The sequence below is a fragment of the Xenopus laevis genome, chromosome 9_10S (genome assembly GCF_017654675.1).
Source record: "Xenopus laevis strain J_2021 chromosome 9_10S, Xenopus_laevis_v10.1, whole genome shotgun sequence".
Classification (NCBI taxonomy): Eukaryota; Metazoa; Chordata; class Amphibia; order Anura; family Pipidae; genus Xenopus; species Xenopus laevis.
Window position 1 is genome coordinate 89,194,955 of NC_054388.1, and position 15,458 is coordinate 89,210,412.

The following is a 15,458-nucleotide window of genomic DNA, read 5'->3' on the forward strand; positions in this document are numbered from 1 at the left end:
ATAAAAGCAGATTGCAAACATTTGTTCATGAGAATAAAGGTGCAGGGAGTTTCAGGGAGTTTTGCTACTATGCGATGTAGTCATTCACAGCAGAATGTGCACAGTCACGTGACAGTTGGGACAGTTGCTCAGTGACAGTTGGACACTGAGCTTTCACTCTACTCAGAGCGTGTAGTAGTGTTTTCCGTGCGTCTCCCTGCGAGAAGCGTTTTTTAAAGATTTTGAAGTTTAAAGGATCCATCCATCATCTATGGGTGGGTCCAAACAAACTCCATCCCGTGGGCTCACGAGGAAAAGGAAAATGAAGGAGAAGAGAGAACAGGAGCCTAAAAACATCAAGGTTACAAGAACCAAAATGGAGGATAAGAACTTGCACCAAGAAGAGCAAGCGAAGGAGAAGAATAGCAAGAAGAGAGCAAGAGAACCAACAGAAGGTAAGAGCTTTCTGATCATGAATTAAATGATAGAATTTATTCTAGAGCTTTTCCTGCTTAGAAAGTTTATTTTCCCCTTTTAGTTTGTCAGTTGGTCTTAGCCCGAAGGACAGTTGGGAGGAAATTTATGGAGATTGCCTATATGTCTAGTAACCCAAAGAAGCTCAATCTAAAGGAGATTTGGTGTTAATACATTTCCTGTTGTACTCTGGTTATTTTGGGGATTTAGGGTCTGGTTTAAGTAAGTGATAAATGTCACCTGTGCCCACAGCAGCCAACCAGCATGTAGATATCAGTCACCTACAAGTTGGAAAATGGAATAAAAGATGTGATCGTTTGCTGTTAGCTGATGATATTTATTACCTATGCTCAAAACCAGCCTTAGTGATTTATCTATGGCAGATTAGCCATATTCTACCCCACTGATCTAGTCCTTCTTGCATCATTTGCCAACTGCCTCTTTCTTTGGGTAATTACAGTGTTTTAAGGAAAAAATCATCCTAACTGACTTTCAGAAAGGGCTTCCATTAGAAACTAGTGGAGCTGTATAAAAAAGGTGCATAGTTTGCTACTGGTCTTGTCACCTACACCAACCAATCAGCAGGTAAGATTTACTGACTGAAAGCTAAAATGTTGTACTCTTGATTACTGTACTCGGGCAAACATTGTGTATTTTATTACATATGGGGTGAACATTAGACAGCAAATAGGTTTCTCTACAGATTTCATCCTAACTGGCCTTCAAACTGTTACTCGCTGCTCTCTTTCCCTTAGGGGGTTTGTGAACCAATATGTAACACCCTCATAACTAAATGGCTGATACACTAATACCTTCATATATCTGTAGCTCATCGACTCAAGCAGAAAAAGGCGAGGGGAGAGTCATCCAAAAGGATCAAGGTGATGACCAACAAGGAGGAGGAAAGCTCACATAACTCCAGAACAGAGCATGAGAAGAAGAAGAGCAGGAAGAGAAAGGCAGATCCAGCAGAAGGTAAGGAGAACCAGCCTGAACATTGTTGTAGAAGTTATTCTTTAATTAACATTACCAAAAGTTTCATTGCCACCTGGTAATTTGTCCCTTGTAAACTGCAATGTTACAGAAAAAGCTGTATAATAAAAGTCCTTTGCAAATTAAACACACAACCTCTTTTTTAATAAAATACTCCTGTTATAAATGCATTTAAAAATTGGAGCTGCCAATCATATATTGCCTCTCCCGCGTCAGATATATAGGTGGAGCAGTAGATTATTTTCACTTTCCATTCAGCACTTTCTAGATGTCACTGCACTCCTCATTTACAATCTATAATCGTGCAGCCTGTGTATAGACATAGCCATCAGGTCCCCCATTGAGGCACATGCACAAGATTTTGGGGTGACACAAATAACAGTATCCACACAATGGCATCTGTCTGCTTGATTTGATTGCGAATTCCAAGACTGAAGAAAACAAGATTTAAAGAATTTATATAATGAAAGTAACATTTATTTTGCAGTATTAACTTGATCGAAAACAATTCAGACTTTTTTCGTAGGATGAAAGGGCCCCTTTAAAGGCAGTAGTTCCCAAACTGAAGAATAGGCTGCGTAAGGGTTTTCATGAACTTAACAGGATTGCTGCCATCTAAAATGTCTGTGTGTCTAGATACCTAGCCTCAAGTTTGGATGCTATTTAGGGAAAAGTTAGTTATTTCCATAATTCTTCTTAGGATAAAGTTAACTGATGGTTATTAATTAAATAAATAATGTGAAAAGTAACTAATTTCAAGCATTTATTAATGCAAATGAATTATAAAAAACAAAACGCATTATATTACACATACCATAAGACAGTGTTCACCCCCTGTCAGCATGTCAGCCATTCCATCCTAACACAGCCCCTCCAGGGACACTTAGTTATTTTATAAGCTTTTTATAGGACCAATACAAATGCAACAGGCCGCTTAGTTATTCTAAAGACTGGGCAGTTAAAAATATATCATGTTATTATATGTTTTGGATATTAATGTTATATGTTATGAATTGCCCTGTGTCAAGTCTATAGAATAACTAAGTGGCCCTGTTGTATTGGCCCTGTAACACGTGGGAAAAATAACTAAGTGGCCCTGGGATATGGTCAAATGAAAGGAAAAAGGATAAAGAATCCTGGAATATGTATTGGGACAATTATGCAGGTTATAAAAGGGATGTTACCTAATACAGCCACAGCTAATCTGATACTTACTGCAAACTGGAGAGCTGCTAAATAAATCAAACATCACAAATAATAAAAAATGAAAACCAATTGCAAATTATATACTCTCTACATCATACTAAAAGTCACTTCCGCTTGAAGTGAGTTACTTTGCTTGTTATTTATTTAATTGTTGTTTGCTACAAGACCCAATGCTTGGTACTCATTTGTGGACAGTATATATATTAAAGTTAACAGATGTTTAAAAAACAGGGACTCCTTATATACACAGGTTAATCTCATTGCAGTGGTTTTATCTGGAACTCCCAGTGTCCTAAGAAGACTGTAGCCACATACACATTTCTGTACTGGGTAAGAAAATGTTAAAGGGGTTGTTCAGCTTTAAATTAACTTTCAGTATGATGTAGAGAGTGATATTCTGAGACAATTTGCAATTGGTTTTCATTTTTTATTATTTGTGGTTTTTGAGATATTTAGCTTTTTATTCAGTAGCTCTCCAATTTGCACATTTCAGCAATCTGGTTGCTAGGATCCAAATTACCCTAGCAACCATGCATTGATTTGAATAAGAAACTGGAATATGAATAGGAGAGGCCTGAATAGAAAGATGAGTAATAAAAAGTAGCAATAAAAATACATTCGTAGCCTTACAGACCATTTGTTTTTTAGATGAAGCCAGTGACCCCCATTTGAAAGCTGGTAACAGAAGAAGAAAGCAAATAATTCAAAAACTATACAAAATGAAGGCCAATTGAAAAGTTTGTTAGAATTAGCCATTCTATAGCATACTAAAAGTTAACCAAAAGGTGAACCCCCCTTTAATGATGCCCCAATGTATAATAACAGACATGAATAAAAATCGCCTGTCACAGGATAGATTTAGGCAAAAACTCACTCAGTAGTGCCCTTGGTGTAGTTCAGACTGTGGTGTTACATTATTATGTGAAAATATTCCTGAAATCCTATCCTTAGGTCACTGTAGTTTGAGATTTGCGGTAACAGTTAATTTCCTTTCTGCTAGAGACCTGGAAAATGTGGTCATCTATTCAGAATGAATTCCAATAATGCTGGCGTCAAATAAACAGCATATAAATTAATACAGTAAGAGGACCTGCTAACCTTTTTGGATCTCCATAACTTTTGTCTACTGATAAATAATTTAAACACTTAATAAACCCAATGAATTATTTTTCATCCAAAAAGCATGGATTTTATTTTTGTTTGGATTAAGTACAAGGTACTGTTTTATTACTAAAGAGAGAGGGGAAGTCATTTTTAAAAATGTGAATTATTTGATTGAAATTGAGTCTTTGGGAGACTGGCTTTCCTTAATTCGGAGCTTTCTGGAAAACGGTTCACATGCCTGTATATCAATGGTGTTTTACGACAACTCACAAACATGTCATAGGCTCCAAGTTTTCCACCAACTTGATTTAGGGGTAGCTCTGATAGAAGGGACTATCTTCATATATGGTGGCACTACCTTATTGTTTCAACCCTTTGGCCAGAGGAATTTCAAAGGGCTTCTCAGATTATAGGTATTTACCTATTCAGTCTACTATTGAATCAGCATTATTATCTTTACCTGACCCAGAACTGACATGCAGGGGGTGCATGATAAAACAGGGCCCTTTGCTTATCACCTGCTCCATGACAGATGGGAAGAATAGGGCTTATCTGCATCTTGTGATGCTGCTCTCTGCTCTTTGGGTCAGATTCAATCCAGCGCAAGGAGAAAAGTGCAGATTTCTCCAGGGAACAAGTCCTTGTTAAAGGAACACTAACAGGTGCACTCACAAATGCAGAAGCAGACAAAGGCCCAAGACACCTGCCTTTGTGGGTTAATGTAAAGCAAACGCAACATAAGAAATGTCTTGCACACCTTTTTGTCATATTTGCTATTTGCCAGTTAGATACAGTATGGGTCTTCTTTAACTAATCAATACATTTACAGCAAAATACATTGATATACAGTGACTGATAAGTAGTAACAAAGCAACTTTTCACATTTATTCAGTCATTGTGTTGTCTTTCACAGTATGTTATCAATATGAATTATTAATTTCTATCCTTTCCCCCCAGAAGAAGGAAGTGGAGTGAAACAACCTTGCATTCCAGCAAAGAAGCCCAATCCCCACAAAATCAAAAACTATCAATTCCACATGGAACTGGGGAATGGAACCTTCGGCAAGGTGAGTGATTGCTTCCAAGAAATTGGAATTTTGAGGTGTATAGTATTTAGAAAAGGCAAGTTTGATAGTTAGTTGGTATGTATCACTGCTTTGGATTGAATTATCTTGGTAAATAAGATGGACTTCCCATATAACCCAAATGTCTTAGGTTGAATTTACATCATTAATGTAATTAATTTGGATTGGAAAAAGACCAAATTCCATCAAGTTCCACCCCTCCAAACACACCCAAGTGTACCTATATACACACACTTCTACTGACCCATCTATATACTCCCATATATAAACTATAAACACCAATAGCTATACTAATTATAGACTTTAATATCACAGTAGCCTTTGTTATTATTGTTTTTCAAGAAATCACCCAAGCTACTGCTATCCAACTGATTGAGCCGGTAATAATAGTGTAATTTATAAAGTTGACAGCTGGGAGTTGGTACAGTATGTGGTACAGGAAACTATTCAGCATTTATCCCAACAGCACCTCTTCACTTCCATCCAAGCAGAGTTATGAAAACTGAGATTAAAAAGTAGTTTTCCTGTGTGTCCCTTCCTGTTCCCTCCTCAGTCTACAGAGACATTCAGAAATAAGCTTTCTTCCACCTAGGAATCCAATCCACACAATGCCTTGCTCTTGTCTTTTGTTCTTCTTATTTCTGCTCATCACAGAACGAGGCATTGTGGGAATTGGAGTCTTGGCTACAGATGAGCTACCTGCCAATGCAGTGTTTTCATGGTGTGAGTAGTCAAGGAAAGGAGCAGAACATACTGTGTTTCAGCGCTTACATTTACAAATAACTTTTGATTCATGTTTGAGAATCATTTGATCGGTGTATCTTTACTAAAACTATCTGATTAATTTTGTCTTTCCTAGGTTATGCTGGCATCACTGACCAACTGCAGAGAGCAAGTGGCAATTAAAATCTTGCAGAAGAAAGACCAACAAGCACATGTCAACATGATCCTGGCAGAGGCACGTGCCCTCAGAACATCCGACCGTTGTCCCTTTCTTTGTCGTGGATATGCAGCATTCCAAACAAAGGTACAATAGAAAATCAGTTTGATTTGCTAGTGGCCTTACATTAGAAAATGTTACTGATTAGAAGGTTGGGAGCCCTGCTCTATATGATCACCACAGACTTATACCCCTATAGCTCCACAGATGCCCTTCTTTACAGCTACAAGATAAGGTTGGGGTCACACAGGGACTAGATCAAGCAGCTTGGCCCTATATGTAGTTGATACATCTAGTCATTTGGCTCCAGATTAATTGAAGAAATAGGCCCTACACAGCTTTCTATCTTTAAAGTTTGGATTGTGATTAACCCTTTACACAGACACACATTTGTCTGCAGAAGGATTAACTTTTTCTAGTTCCAAAGAAGCCTGCAGATGCTGCTTGGCCATTTAGTACTTTTTTACTATCCGGATGGGTTATGAATGTTTGTGATTTCTGTATTTGGTTTGGTCTAAGGATTGATACTATTTTATCACTGTACTCAGTTTAGTGCCTAGTGTCTCCCATGTTTCAGTCTCTTCTCATTTATTTCCCAGCTGCATGCTTTCCTTGTTATGGAGCGCGTGAGAGGAGGAAACCTGCAGGACCTAATAGATACGGAAGGTCAACTTACCAGGGACAGCATAATGTAAGTAGCAAGCTAACTGTAAAGAGCAATCTGAGGGAGCATAAAAATTATCTTAAAGAGACGTGTGCAATAATGATTTTGCCAAATAATTAAGTTATAATGTGTGTATCTAGGGTATAACGTGTGTATAGGGTATAGCATGTGCATATAGGGTATAACATGTGTATATATGATATAATGTGTGTATATAGGTATAATGTGTGTGTATATAGGGTGTAATGTATATATAGGGTATAACGTGTGTATATAGGGTATAATGTGTGTATATAGGTTATAACGTGTGTATATTGGGTATAATGTGTGTGTATATAGGGTATAATGTATATATAGGGTATAATGTGTGTGTATATAGGCTATAATGTGTGTATATAGGTTATAACATGTGTGTGTATATAGGGTATAACCTGTGTATATAGGGTGCTATTTTATGGAGTCTTTTTTAAAGGGTGTTAGTTTATTATTTTATTATACATTTACCAAGGTATTAAAGCAAAGAAAAAATTTAGCTGATGTTTCCCAAAGACATGATCCATAATTGATATTGTTTTCTGTTTTTTGCAAAGCTTCTATTCGGCTGAAGTGATCGTTGGTCTCCAATATCTTCATTCACGTGGTATTGTGCACCGGTAAGTAAAACTGTTCCACATCAGCCCTAATCTATCACTTCCACTATTACTACAACTGTAACCGACCCATATCCCTCAGCACCTTCCACCTGCAGTTTTTGGTTTATAAAGATTACGTATACCCGCGGGACCCAATCAGACCCTACAGTATGAATGCAGTGGCAACACCTATATGTTTGCCTCTTTATCCTGACGACTTCTATCCTGACTCCTTCTTTTCTACATCCAATTGCTAATAACTATTCTTCTAATTATTGTTTTTCAGGGATCTGAAGCCGCCAAATATTTTGCTTAGCGCCGAGGGACATGTGAAGATCGCAGATTTTGGCACAGTTGCAGAAGGGATTTTTCCTGGCATGAAGGCATATGGCTTGTTCGGAACCTACTTCTTCATGGCTCCAGAGGTGAGAAACTCAGTTTTATTTACTAACATGATACAAGGATTTTACTTTACTACCAAGGCTATACTTAGGATGACAGGCAAGGCATCTACGATGGATGTGGAACATTATGCAAGGAAGTTCCCATGACTAGTGCATAGGGTTGCCACCCAGCCGGTATTTTACAGGCCTCGCCGGTAAAATTCCTGCCAAGGCCGGGGCCGGTATTACAAATTTACCGGCAATGTAGCTGCCAATAAATTTGTAATACGATCAAAAGGAGCCCTCGGCCTGCCCCAATCCCCTGCAACTTACCTTTTCTTTTGCCTCTTCTAGCGTCTGTGGTGTGGCCCCGCCCCTTTTGACGTCACGTCCCCACCCCTTTTGACGTCACGGCCCGCCCCTTTGAGGCCCCGCCCCCAGCAGCCGGTTAAATTTTTTATAAAAGGTGGCAACCCTACTAGTGCATTTTCTTCTGAATAAGCACCAGCCTAGGGGAAAACTTTGAATGAACTGGGCAATACCTACCATATATTAGTGAATTTCGATTTACTTATCCTTATACTGTAATTTAAAATGATGAACTTGTTAAAGAAATGGTTCCAGAAGAAGCTTTTAATTATTCAATAAAGAATTTCTCATTGATTTTCTAGATTCTTTCAAGGACTGGATATGATGCCGGAGTGGATTGGTGGGCATTTGCAGTTATGCTTTACAAAATGGCCACCAGAAGATATCCATTCAGCCAGAATTCCATTCAGAAGCTGATCCATTCTGTCATGTATGAGCAGCCTCCTTTTCCAGTGAATCTCAGCAGCGATTTCAGAGAACTGCTGCAGGAGGTGGGTATGAATCCATGCAGGGAAGTAACGGCTAAAGCAACACAAAAACCACACTATCTTTAAACAGGAAAGAGTTCTTTGACAGCAGAATCAGGGACAGTGTACTGTCTAGGGATGCACTGAATCCACTATTTTGGATTCAGCCGAACCCCCTATCCTTTGTGAAATACCGAACCAAATCTGAATCCTAATTTGCATAAAATATTTTACTTCCTTGTTTAGTGACAAAAAGTCACGCAATTTCCCTCCCTAATTTGCATATGCCGAATCTGAATCCTGCTGAAATGCCGAATCCCTAGTCCTGTCTTGTGTACTCACAAGAACTGAGTTGGCTTGGATACAGACACACACACAGCTGATTTTGGCACAAGATATATTCTCACACTCATAAAAAGGAGTTTCAGTTAATAGACATTGTAAGCTGCGGGATCCATAACTGACACTTTTCTTCTCTTTAAGGCAGTTTATTTACATACAGGGGTGACCATTTCAGGATACAAAACAAATCATAAAAATAAATCCTTCCCACTGGGCTCTACCTTCACACATGAAGAGTTCCCTTACTAAACTGGGCCCCTTGTGGACTGCCAGTAAGTAAACACATAAGTAGGGGTCACCCCTGTACTCACATTTCTTCTGGGGGATTGCTCAGCCTCCTGGCTTTTCTCAGACAGACTCTGTGTCACTAGGTCTCGGCTCTCTCTGCACCTTGCAGTGGCAAATGGCACCCCCAGTCCCTCTGGGAGTTCCTCACACAGGCAGTATCCTTCCTGCTCTGTGTCCTGCTCTGAGAGACCTTCCTAACAGGCTCACTAGAACTAAATACCTTTCCAAAGGACAGCCTTCCTGTGGAAGATGAGCACCAATCCGTGACCTGGACTACTGGATTGGAGTACCTGGCTTGCCTGTTCTTTCCAGAATACTCCAGCTTCCAGGACCTGGCCACCAAAGCCTTTAAACAGAGAACATATTCTCAGTCTATTAACACCCATCTTGGTGCCTACCTCTCCCACTATGGAGATCTTAAAGGGAAAACACACCTTTTCCCACATTGTTTTGGTCACTCTACCACAACATTTAGAAAGTTTTAAAGGCATCACTAAGGCATTTAGCAGTGAAAGGGAAAAGTCTCCCAGAATAAAACAATTTGTGCCATGTGCCTATGGTAATTGAATCCATAAAAATGTTTAATGAAGTTTCCTCTTTAGCTCCTAGAGAAGAATCCCACAAAGCGCCTGGGCACAACAGGAGACATAAGGCAGCACCGATTTTATCAATCTGTTGACTGGACAGCGCTGGAGAATATGAAGATCTCACCCCCTGCCAAGCCAAGAGCAGTAAGTACATCACTACAGAAGGTCCAGCTTTATCCCCCAACCTCCTTTTATTCACCATAAAGATCAATGACAACCACTAGGCCTACTTGTAGTTCAGCATCACCTTAGGGCAGTGTTGTCCAAATTCACAGAGCAGTGATGCTCAAAAAAATTACCCAAAATGTTTCTCCTTTTAAAATTCTTTTTTCTAATCTTCATAATTATCCTGCTCTGTGCTTCTACCCGCTCCCCATTTGCTCACCAATTCTATCCTTCTTTTTTCATGTGTTCTATTCTCCTCTCCTCATGTATCACTTTATAACTTGCTTTCACCCATTCATGCTCTTCTTTCATATCTGCCCATTTACCTAATGTCCCACTTTTCTCTGTGTCCTTTTGTGACCTCTTCACATTCTTTGTGTTACTCCTTTCTTCTTTCAAGTATACCCCACTTTTCACCTGCTTTCTATAGCATTGAACTCCATCACATTATGGATATGAATGAATTTTCTTGCTGCCATGCTAAGAAATGCAGAGTGCCAGTGTCATACAAGGAAAGAGTCCTGGACAGCTATTTATTATCAGTTGTGGTGGTTTCTTTGTTCCCTGTATGCCAGTGATCTGTATTTCTTAGCAGAAGTGCTGTGACTTGACAATAGCAAAAGTGTAAAGCATGGGGCACAAGTTGTAAAGCCCTGATTTAAGTTAAAGTTTCACACTTAAGTGACGCTTTGTTTGCCATGGGCATAAGACATTCAAGCCTTCAAATATTAGTTAGATTTTAGGCAAATAATCTGAGCCACATTGCTGTTTCCAGACAGTCTGTTTCCAGACTGAATTTTGTGCCTTGTATCTTTGTAATGCACAAATGAATGAGATAAAATAAATGAATGTATAATTTCTTTCTTGCAGATACCAGCTGTGGAAACCAATGTTATTCAGAAAGAGCTACTGTCATTCCTGGAAGACATGGAATTTATCAGCACTTCAGGTGGCTCAACAATGATTCAGGACCTTGCATTCCTGAGTCCCAGCTGGAAAATGTAACCTGTTCCAGTCATCGGGCCCCTACCCTTGGGCCCTTTACATCGGCCCCTGCCCCTGGGCCCTTAACATCAGACTCTGCCTCTGATCCCTTAATCCAACCCTTTCTCTTGGCCTAACCATCGGCCACTTTTTATTGGCCTAACCACCGGCCTTATTCTCTAGGCCTAACAATAGGCCCCTTTCTCTTGGACTAACCATCGGCCCCTTCCTATTGTTCCTTACAAGTAGCCACACCATCGCTCCTCCCCACCTCAGGCCCACACCATCGGCCCTCCTCACCCATGGCCCATACCATCGGCCCTCCCCACCTATGGCTCAAAACATCAGCCCTCCCTACCTCAGGCCCCTGCCATCGGCCAACCCCACCCATGGCCCACACCATCGGCCCTCCCCACCCATGGCTCAAAACATCGGCCCTCCCTACCTCTGGCCCCTACCATTGGCCAACCCCACACATGGCCCACACCATCGGCCTGTCCCCACCCATGGCCCACAACATCGGCCCTCCCCACCCATGGCCCACAACATCGGCCCTCGCCACCCATGGCCCACACCATCGGCTCTCCCCACCCATGGCTCAAAACATCAGCCCTCCCTACCTCTGGCCCCTACCATCGGCCAACCCCACCCATGGCCCACACCATCGGCCCTCCTCACCCATGGCTCAAAACATCGGCCCTCCCCACCCATGGCTCAAAACATCAGCCCTCCCTACCTCTGGCCTCTACCATTGGCCCTCCCTACCTCTGGCCCACACCATCGGCCCTCCCTACCTCTGGTCCACACCATCGGCCCTCCCCACCCATGGCTCAAAACATCAGCCCTCCCTACCTCTGGCCCCTACCATCGGCCAACCCCACCCATGGCCCACACCATCGGCCCTCCCCACGCATGGCCCATACCATCGGCCCTCCCCACCTATGGCTCAAAACATCAGCCCTCCCTACCTCTGGCCTCTACCATCGGCCCTCCCTACCTCTGGCCCACACCATCGGCCCTCCCTACCTCTGGTCCACACCATCGGCCCACCCCACCCATGGCTCAAAACATCAGCCCTCCCTACCTCTGGCCCCTACCATCGGCCAACCCCACCCATGGCCCACACCATCGGCCATCCTCACCCATGGCTCAAAACATCGGCCCTCCCCACCCATGGCTCAAAACATCAGCCCTCCCTACCTCTGGCCCCTACCATCGGCCAACCCCACCCATGGCCCAAAACATCGGCCCTCCCTACCTCTGGCCCCTACCATCGGCCAGCCTCACCCATGGCCCACACCATCGGCCCCACCCATGGCTCAAAACGTCGGCCCTCCCCACCCATGGCCCACACCATCGGCCCTCCCCACTCATGGCTCAAAACATCAGCCCACCCTACCTCTGGCCCCTACCATCGGCCAACCCCACTCATGGCCCAAAACATCGGCCCTCCCTACCTCTGGCCCCTACCATCGGCCAACCCCACCCATGGCCCACACCATCGGCCCTCCTCACCCATGGCTCAAAACATCGGCCCTCCCCACCCATGGTCCATACCATCGGCCTTTCCCACCCCTGGCTCAAAACATCAGCCCTCCCTACCTCTGGCCCCTACCATCGGCCAGCCCCACCCACGGCCAAAAACATCGGCCCTCCTTACCTCTGGCCCCTACCATCGGCCAGCCCCACCCATGGCCCACACCATCGGCCCTCCCCACCCATGGCTCAAAACATCAGGCCTCCCTACCTCTGGCCCCTACCATCGGCCAACCCCACCCATGGCCCACACCATCGGCCCTCCTCACCCATGGCCCACACCATCGGCCCTCCCCACCCATGGCTCAAAACATCAGCCCTCCCTACCTCTGGCCCCTACCATTGGCCAACCCCACCCATGGCCCAAAACATCGGCCCTCCCTACCTCTGGCCCCTACCATCGGCCAGCCCCACACCATCGGCCCTCCCCACCCATGGCTCAAAACATCGGCCCTCCCCACCCATGGCCCACACCATCGGCCCTCCCCACTCATGGCTCAAAACATCAGCCCGCCCTACCTCTGGCCCCTACCATCGGCCAACCCCACCCATGGCCCAAAACATCGGCCCTCCCTACCTCTGGCCCCTACCATCGGCCAACCCCTCCCATGGCCCACACCATCGGCCTGCGCCCACCCATGGTCCACACCATCGGCCCACCCCCACCCATGGCCCACACCATCGGCCCCCCTCCCATGGCCCAAACCATCGACCCACCAATGGCCCAAACCATTGGCCCTCCCCACCCATCAGCCCACACCATCGGCCCTGGGCTTCTACCATCAGCCCCATGGCTCTTAACATCAGCCCCTGCCCCTTGGCCCTTAACATCGGCCCCTGCCTCGAACCCTTTCTCTTGTCTTAACTACTGTTCTGTGCCTCCATCCTTTTTCTCTTGGCCTAACCATCGGCCACTTGTTCTTGGCCTAACCACCAGCCCCTTTCTCTAGGCCTAACAATAGGCCCCTTCCTATTGTTCCTTACAAGCAGCCACACAATCGGCCCTACCATCTCTCCACCACCTCAGGCCCACACCACCTCTGGCTCCCACCATCAGCCCTCCCCACCTTGGCCCCCACCATCGGCCACCCCACCTTGAGCCCCCACCATTGGCCCACCTCCACCCATATCCCACACCATGGGCCCTCCCCACTAATGGCCCACACCATCAGCACGCCCACACCATCTACCCTCTTCACCCATGGCCCAAACCATGGGCCCTCCCTACCCATGACCCACACCATTTGCCCTCCCTACCTTGGGTCCCCACCATTGGCCCTCCCCAACAATGGCTCACACCATTGGCCCTGCCCACCCATGGCTCACACCATCGGCCCTGCCCACCCATGGCCCACATCATCAGCCCTCCCCACCCATGGCCCACGCCATCGGCCCTTGCCACCCATGGCCCACACCATCAGCCCTCCCTACCTCGGGCCCTCTCCACCCATGGCCCACACCATCGGCTCTCCCCAACCATGGCCACACCTCCTTGGGCCCCCTAAAATGGCCCTGCTCACTTTGGACCTCTACCATCAGCCCTGCCCACCATCAGCCCTCCTCACCTTGGCATCCACCATTGGCCCTCCCCACTTCAGGCCCCCATTTCTCTCTGTATTTCTTTTTCTGTATTTCTCCATCTGTATTTCTCTATCTGTATTTCTCTACCTATACTTCTCTATCTGTATTGTGCTGGGGGAATAGCTGATTGAGGTGCCAGATAAGCAACAGGGCGTATCATCAAGCTTGTGGTGTGTGATGAATCCATGAGATGATTTAATCTCTCCTGCTGATGCCACAAGCTTTATTGTTAGCACCTCAAAAGCTCAACTTCAGTGCAACTCCATAGTCTTTCTCTACCATTCCTGGCTCGGGTGAATCTGACCCTTTTCTCTTCACTACAAATTTGTAAAACACAAAAAAATTGCCAAACTCATTGAAGTCAATGGCCAATTTTTCACGCAGCATTTTTAGTGCACAATAGGTACATGGACTTCATATTGGGGGAATTTGACTGTATTCAATACAAGCAGTTCTGAAACAGTTTTGCCTGAGGATATGCAACAGCACAGATGGAGATGGAGAAAAAATTCAAAGATGCCTTAGAAAACAAAAGGTACAGGTATGAGATCAGTTACCTGGAAACCCATTATCCAGAAAGCTCCCAATTACAGGAAGGTAATTTCCCATTTTATCCAAACAATTAAACATTTTTAAAAAATGATTGCCTTTTTTTCTGTAATAATAAAACAGAGCTTTGTACTGGATCCAAACTAAGAAATAATGAATCCATATTGGAGGCAAAACAATCCTATTGGGTTTATTTAATGTTAAAATAAGTTTTTAGTAGATTTAAGGTATGAAGACCCACAGAAAGATCTGTTATCTGGTAAACCCCAGGCCCCGAGCATTCTGCATTAGAGGTCCGATACCTGTATGTAGAATTCATTTTTGGGGGGGAATTTGACCGTATTCAGTAGAATCAGTTTTCACACTCAGAGAACAGCCCTGTATAAGGCAGCTGGTTCCCATACATATTGCCCATCATTCTAAGTAGAAGAAGTTGTAGTTAAATATTCAGCAGGTTTTTGTAGCTTGTATTTGGGATTTGGTGATAAATCTGTTTTAATCTATTTTTCCTTCCTTTCATGCCAAACCGCAAATTTCTATGAGGGATATTATCTTAAATTCTACATGTAGGAAAGCAAGGATGGTGCCTCTAAACAGGTAACGGTTTGCACTTTCAAACAATATATAATTATTAAAGTTTTCATGGAAATTTTTGTGAGAAATGTAACTTTTGTTTTTTTTTTTTCCAGAATGCAATTATCAGAGAGACAATGGAGCGCCATGAACTGCACTGAATCAACTCCACATGGGGACCTGGACCAAATAGACTTGAACAAAATATTGGGCCTGACATTATAGTTGGAACCAGTAGCAAGTGGTCCATTAAGACTAAGAACCCGACTTACACAACTAATTCCAAGCACACCTGCAAACCTGATCTGACTATCCTAATACTAAAAACAAAAATAAATATTAACAAAAATGACTTAATATATCTTGCCTGTTTTTATTTCTTTCAGTCATTTTTTTTTTCTGTTATAAAAATGTAATGAATAATAGAAGGGTGGAAAAAGTGTGTTTTTGGCTGACAGTTAAGGAGCAGCTAATAGCCTGGCGGTGGGTTGTTTCTAGAAATACCAAACTGGAGGGATATTAGTTGTCAGTTGTGCTGCATTAACCCAGAGGTGCAT

The 15,458-nt window shown here is 43.7% G+C and overlaps 1 protein-coding gene and 1 long non-coding RNA gene across 2 annotated transcripts; both read left to right on the forward strand.

Annotated features, from left to right (window-relative positions):
* The first annotated feature begins 1,134 nt into the window (after positions 1-1,134).
* LOC108702302 (protein kinase C delta type) lies at positions 1,135-10,977 on the forward strand. The gene is made up of 9 exons (XM_018237778.2): positions 1,135-1,428; positions 4,714-4,823; positions 5,701-5,868; positions 6,381-6,472; positions 7,036-7,098; positions 7,364-7,502; positions 8,132-8,320; positions 9,529-9,657; positions 10,549-10,977. The coding sequence occupies exons 1-9, from the start codon at positions 1,338-1,340 to the stop codon at positions 10,681-10,683; spliced, it is 1,116 nt and encodes a 371-aa protein (XP_018093267.2). The 5' UTR covers positions 1,135-1,337; the 3' UTR covers positions 10,684-10,977.
* Positions 10,978-14,576: 3,599 nt separating this feature from the next.
* On the forward strand, positions 14,577-15,253 carry LOC121399153. Its single transcript, XR_005964779.1, has 2 exons — positions 14,577-14,925; positions 15,018-15,253. It is a non-coding gene; the product is annotated as an uncharacterized LOC121399153 (long non-coding RNA).
* The last annotated feature ends 205 nt before the right edge of the window (positions 15,254-15,458 follow it).

What these genes read in the sequence shown, in the direction of transcription:
- LOC108702302 (XM_018237778.2), top strand. Translation starts at nt 1,338, where the DNA reads ATGACCAACAAGGAGGAGGAAAGCTCACATAACTCCAGAACAGAGCAT. An exon ending in TCAGAGAACTGCTGCAGGAG is followed by an intron (nt 8,321 to 9,528) that starts GTGGGTATGAAT and finishes TTTCCTCTTTAG; the next exon opens with CTCCTAGAGAAGAATCCCAC. An exon ending in CCCCTGCCAAGCCAAGAGCA is followed by an intron (nt 9,658 to 10,548) that starts GTAAGTACATCA and finishes TCTTTCTTGCAG; the next exon opens with ATACCAGCTGTGGAAACCAA.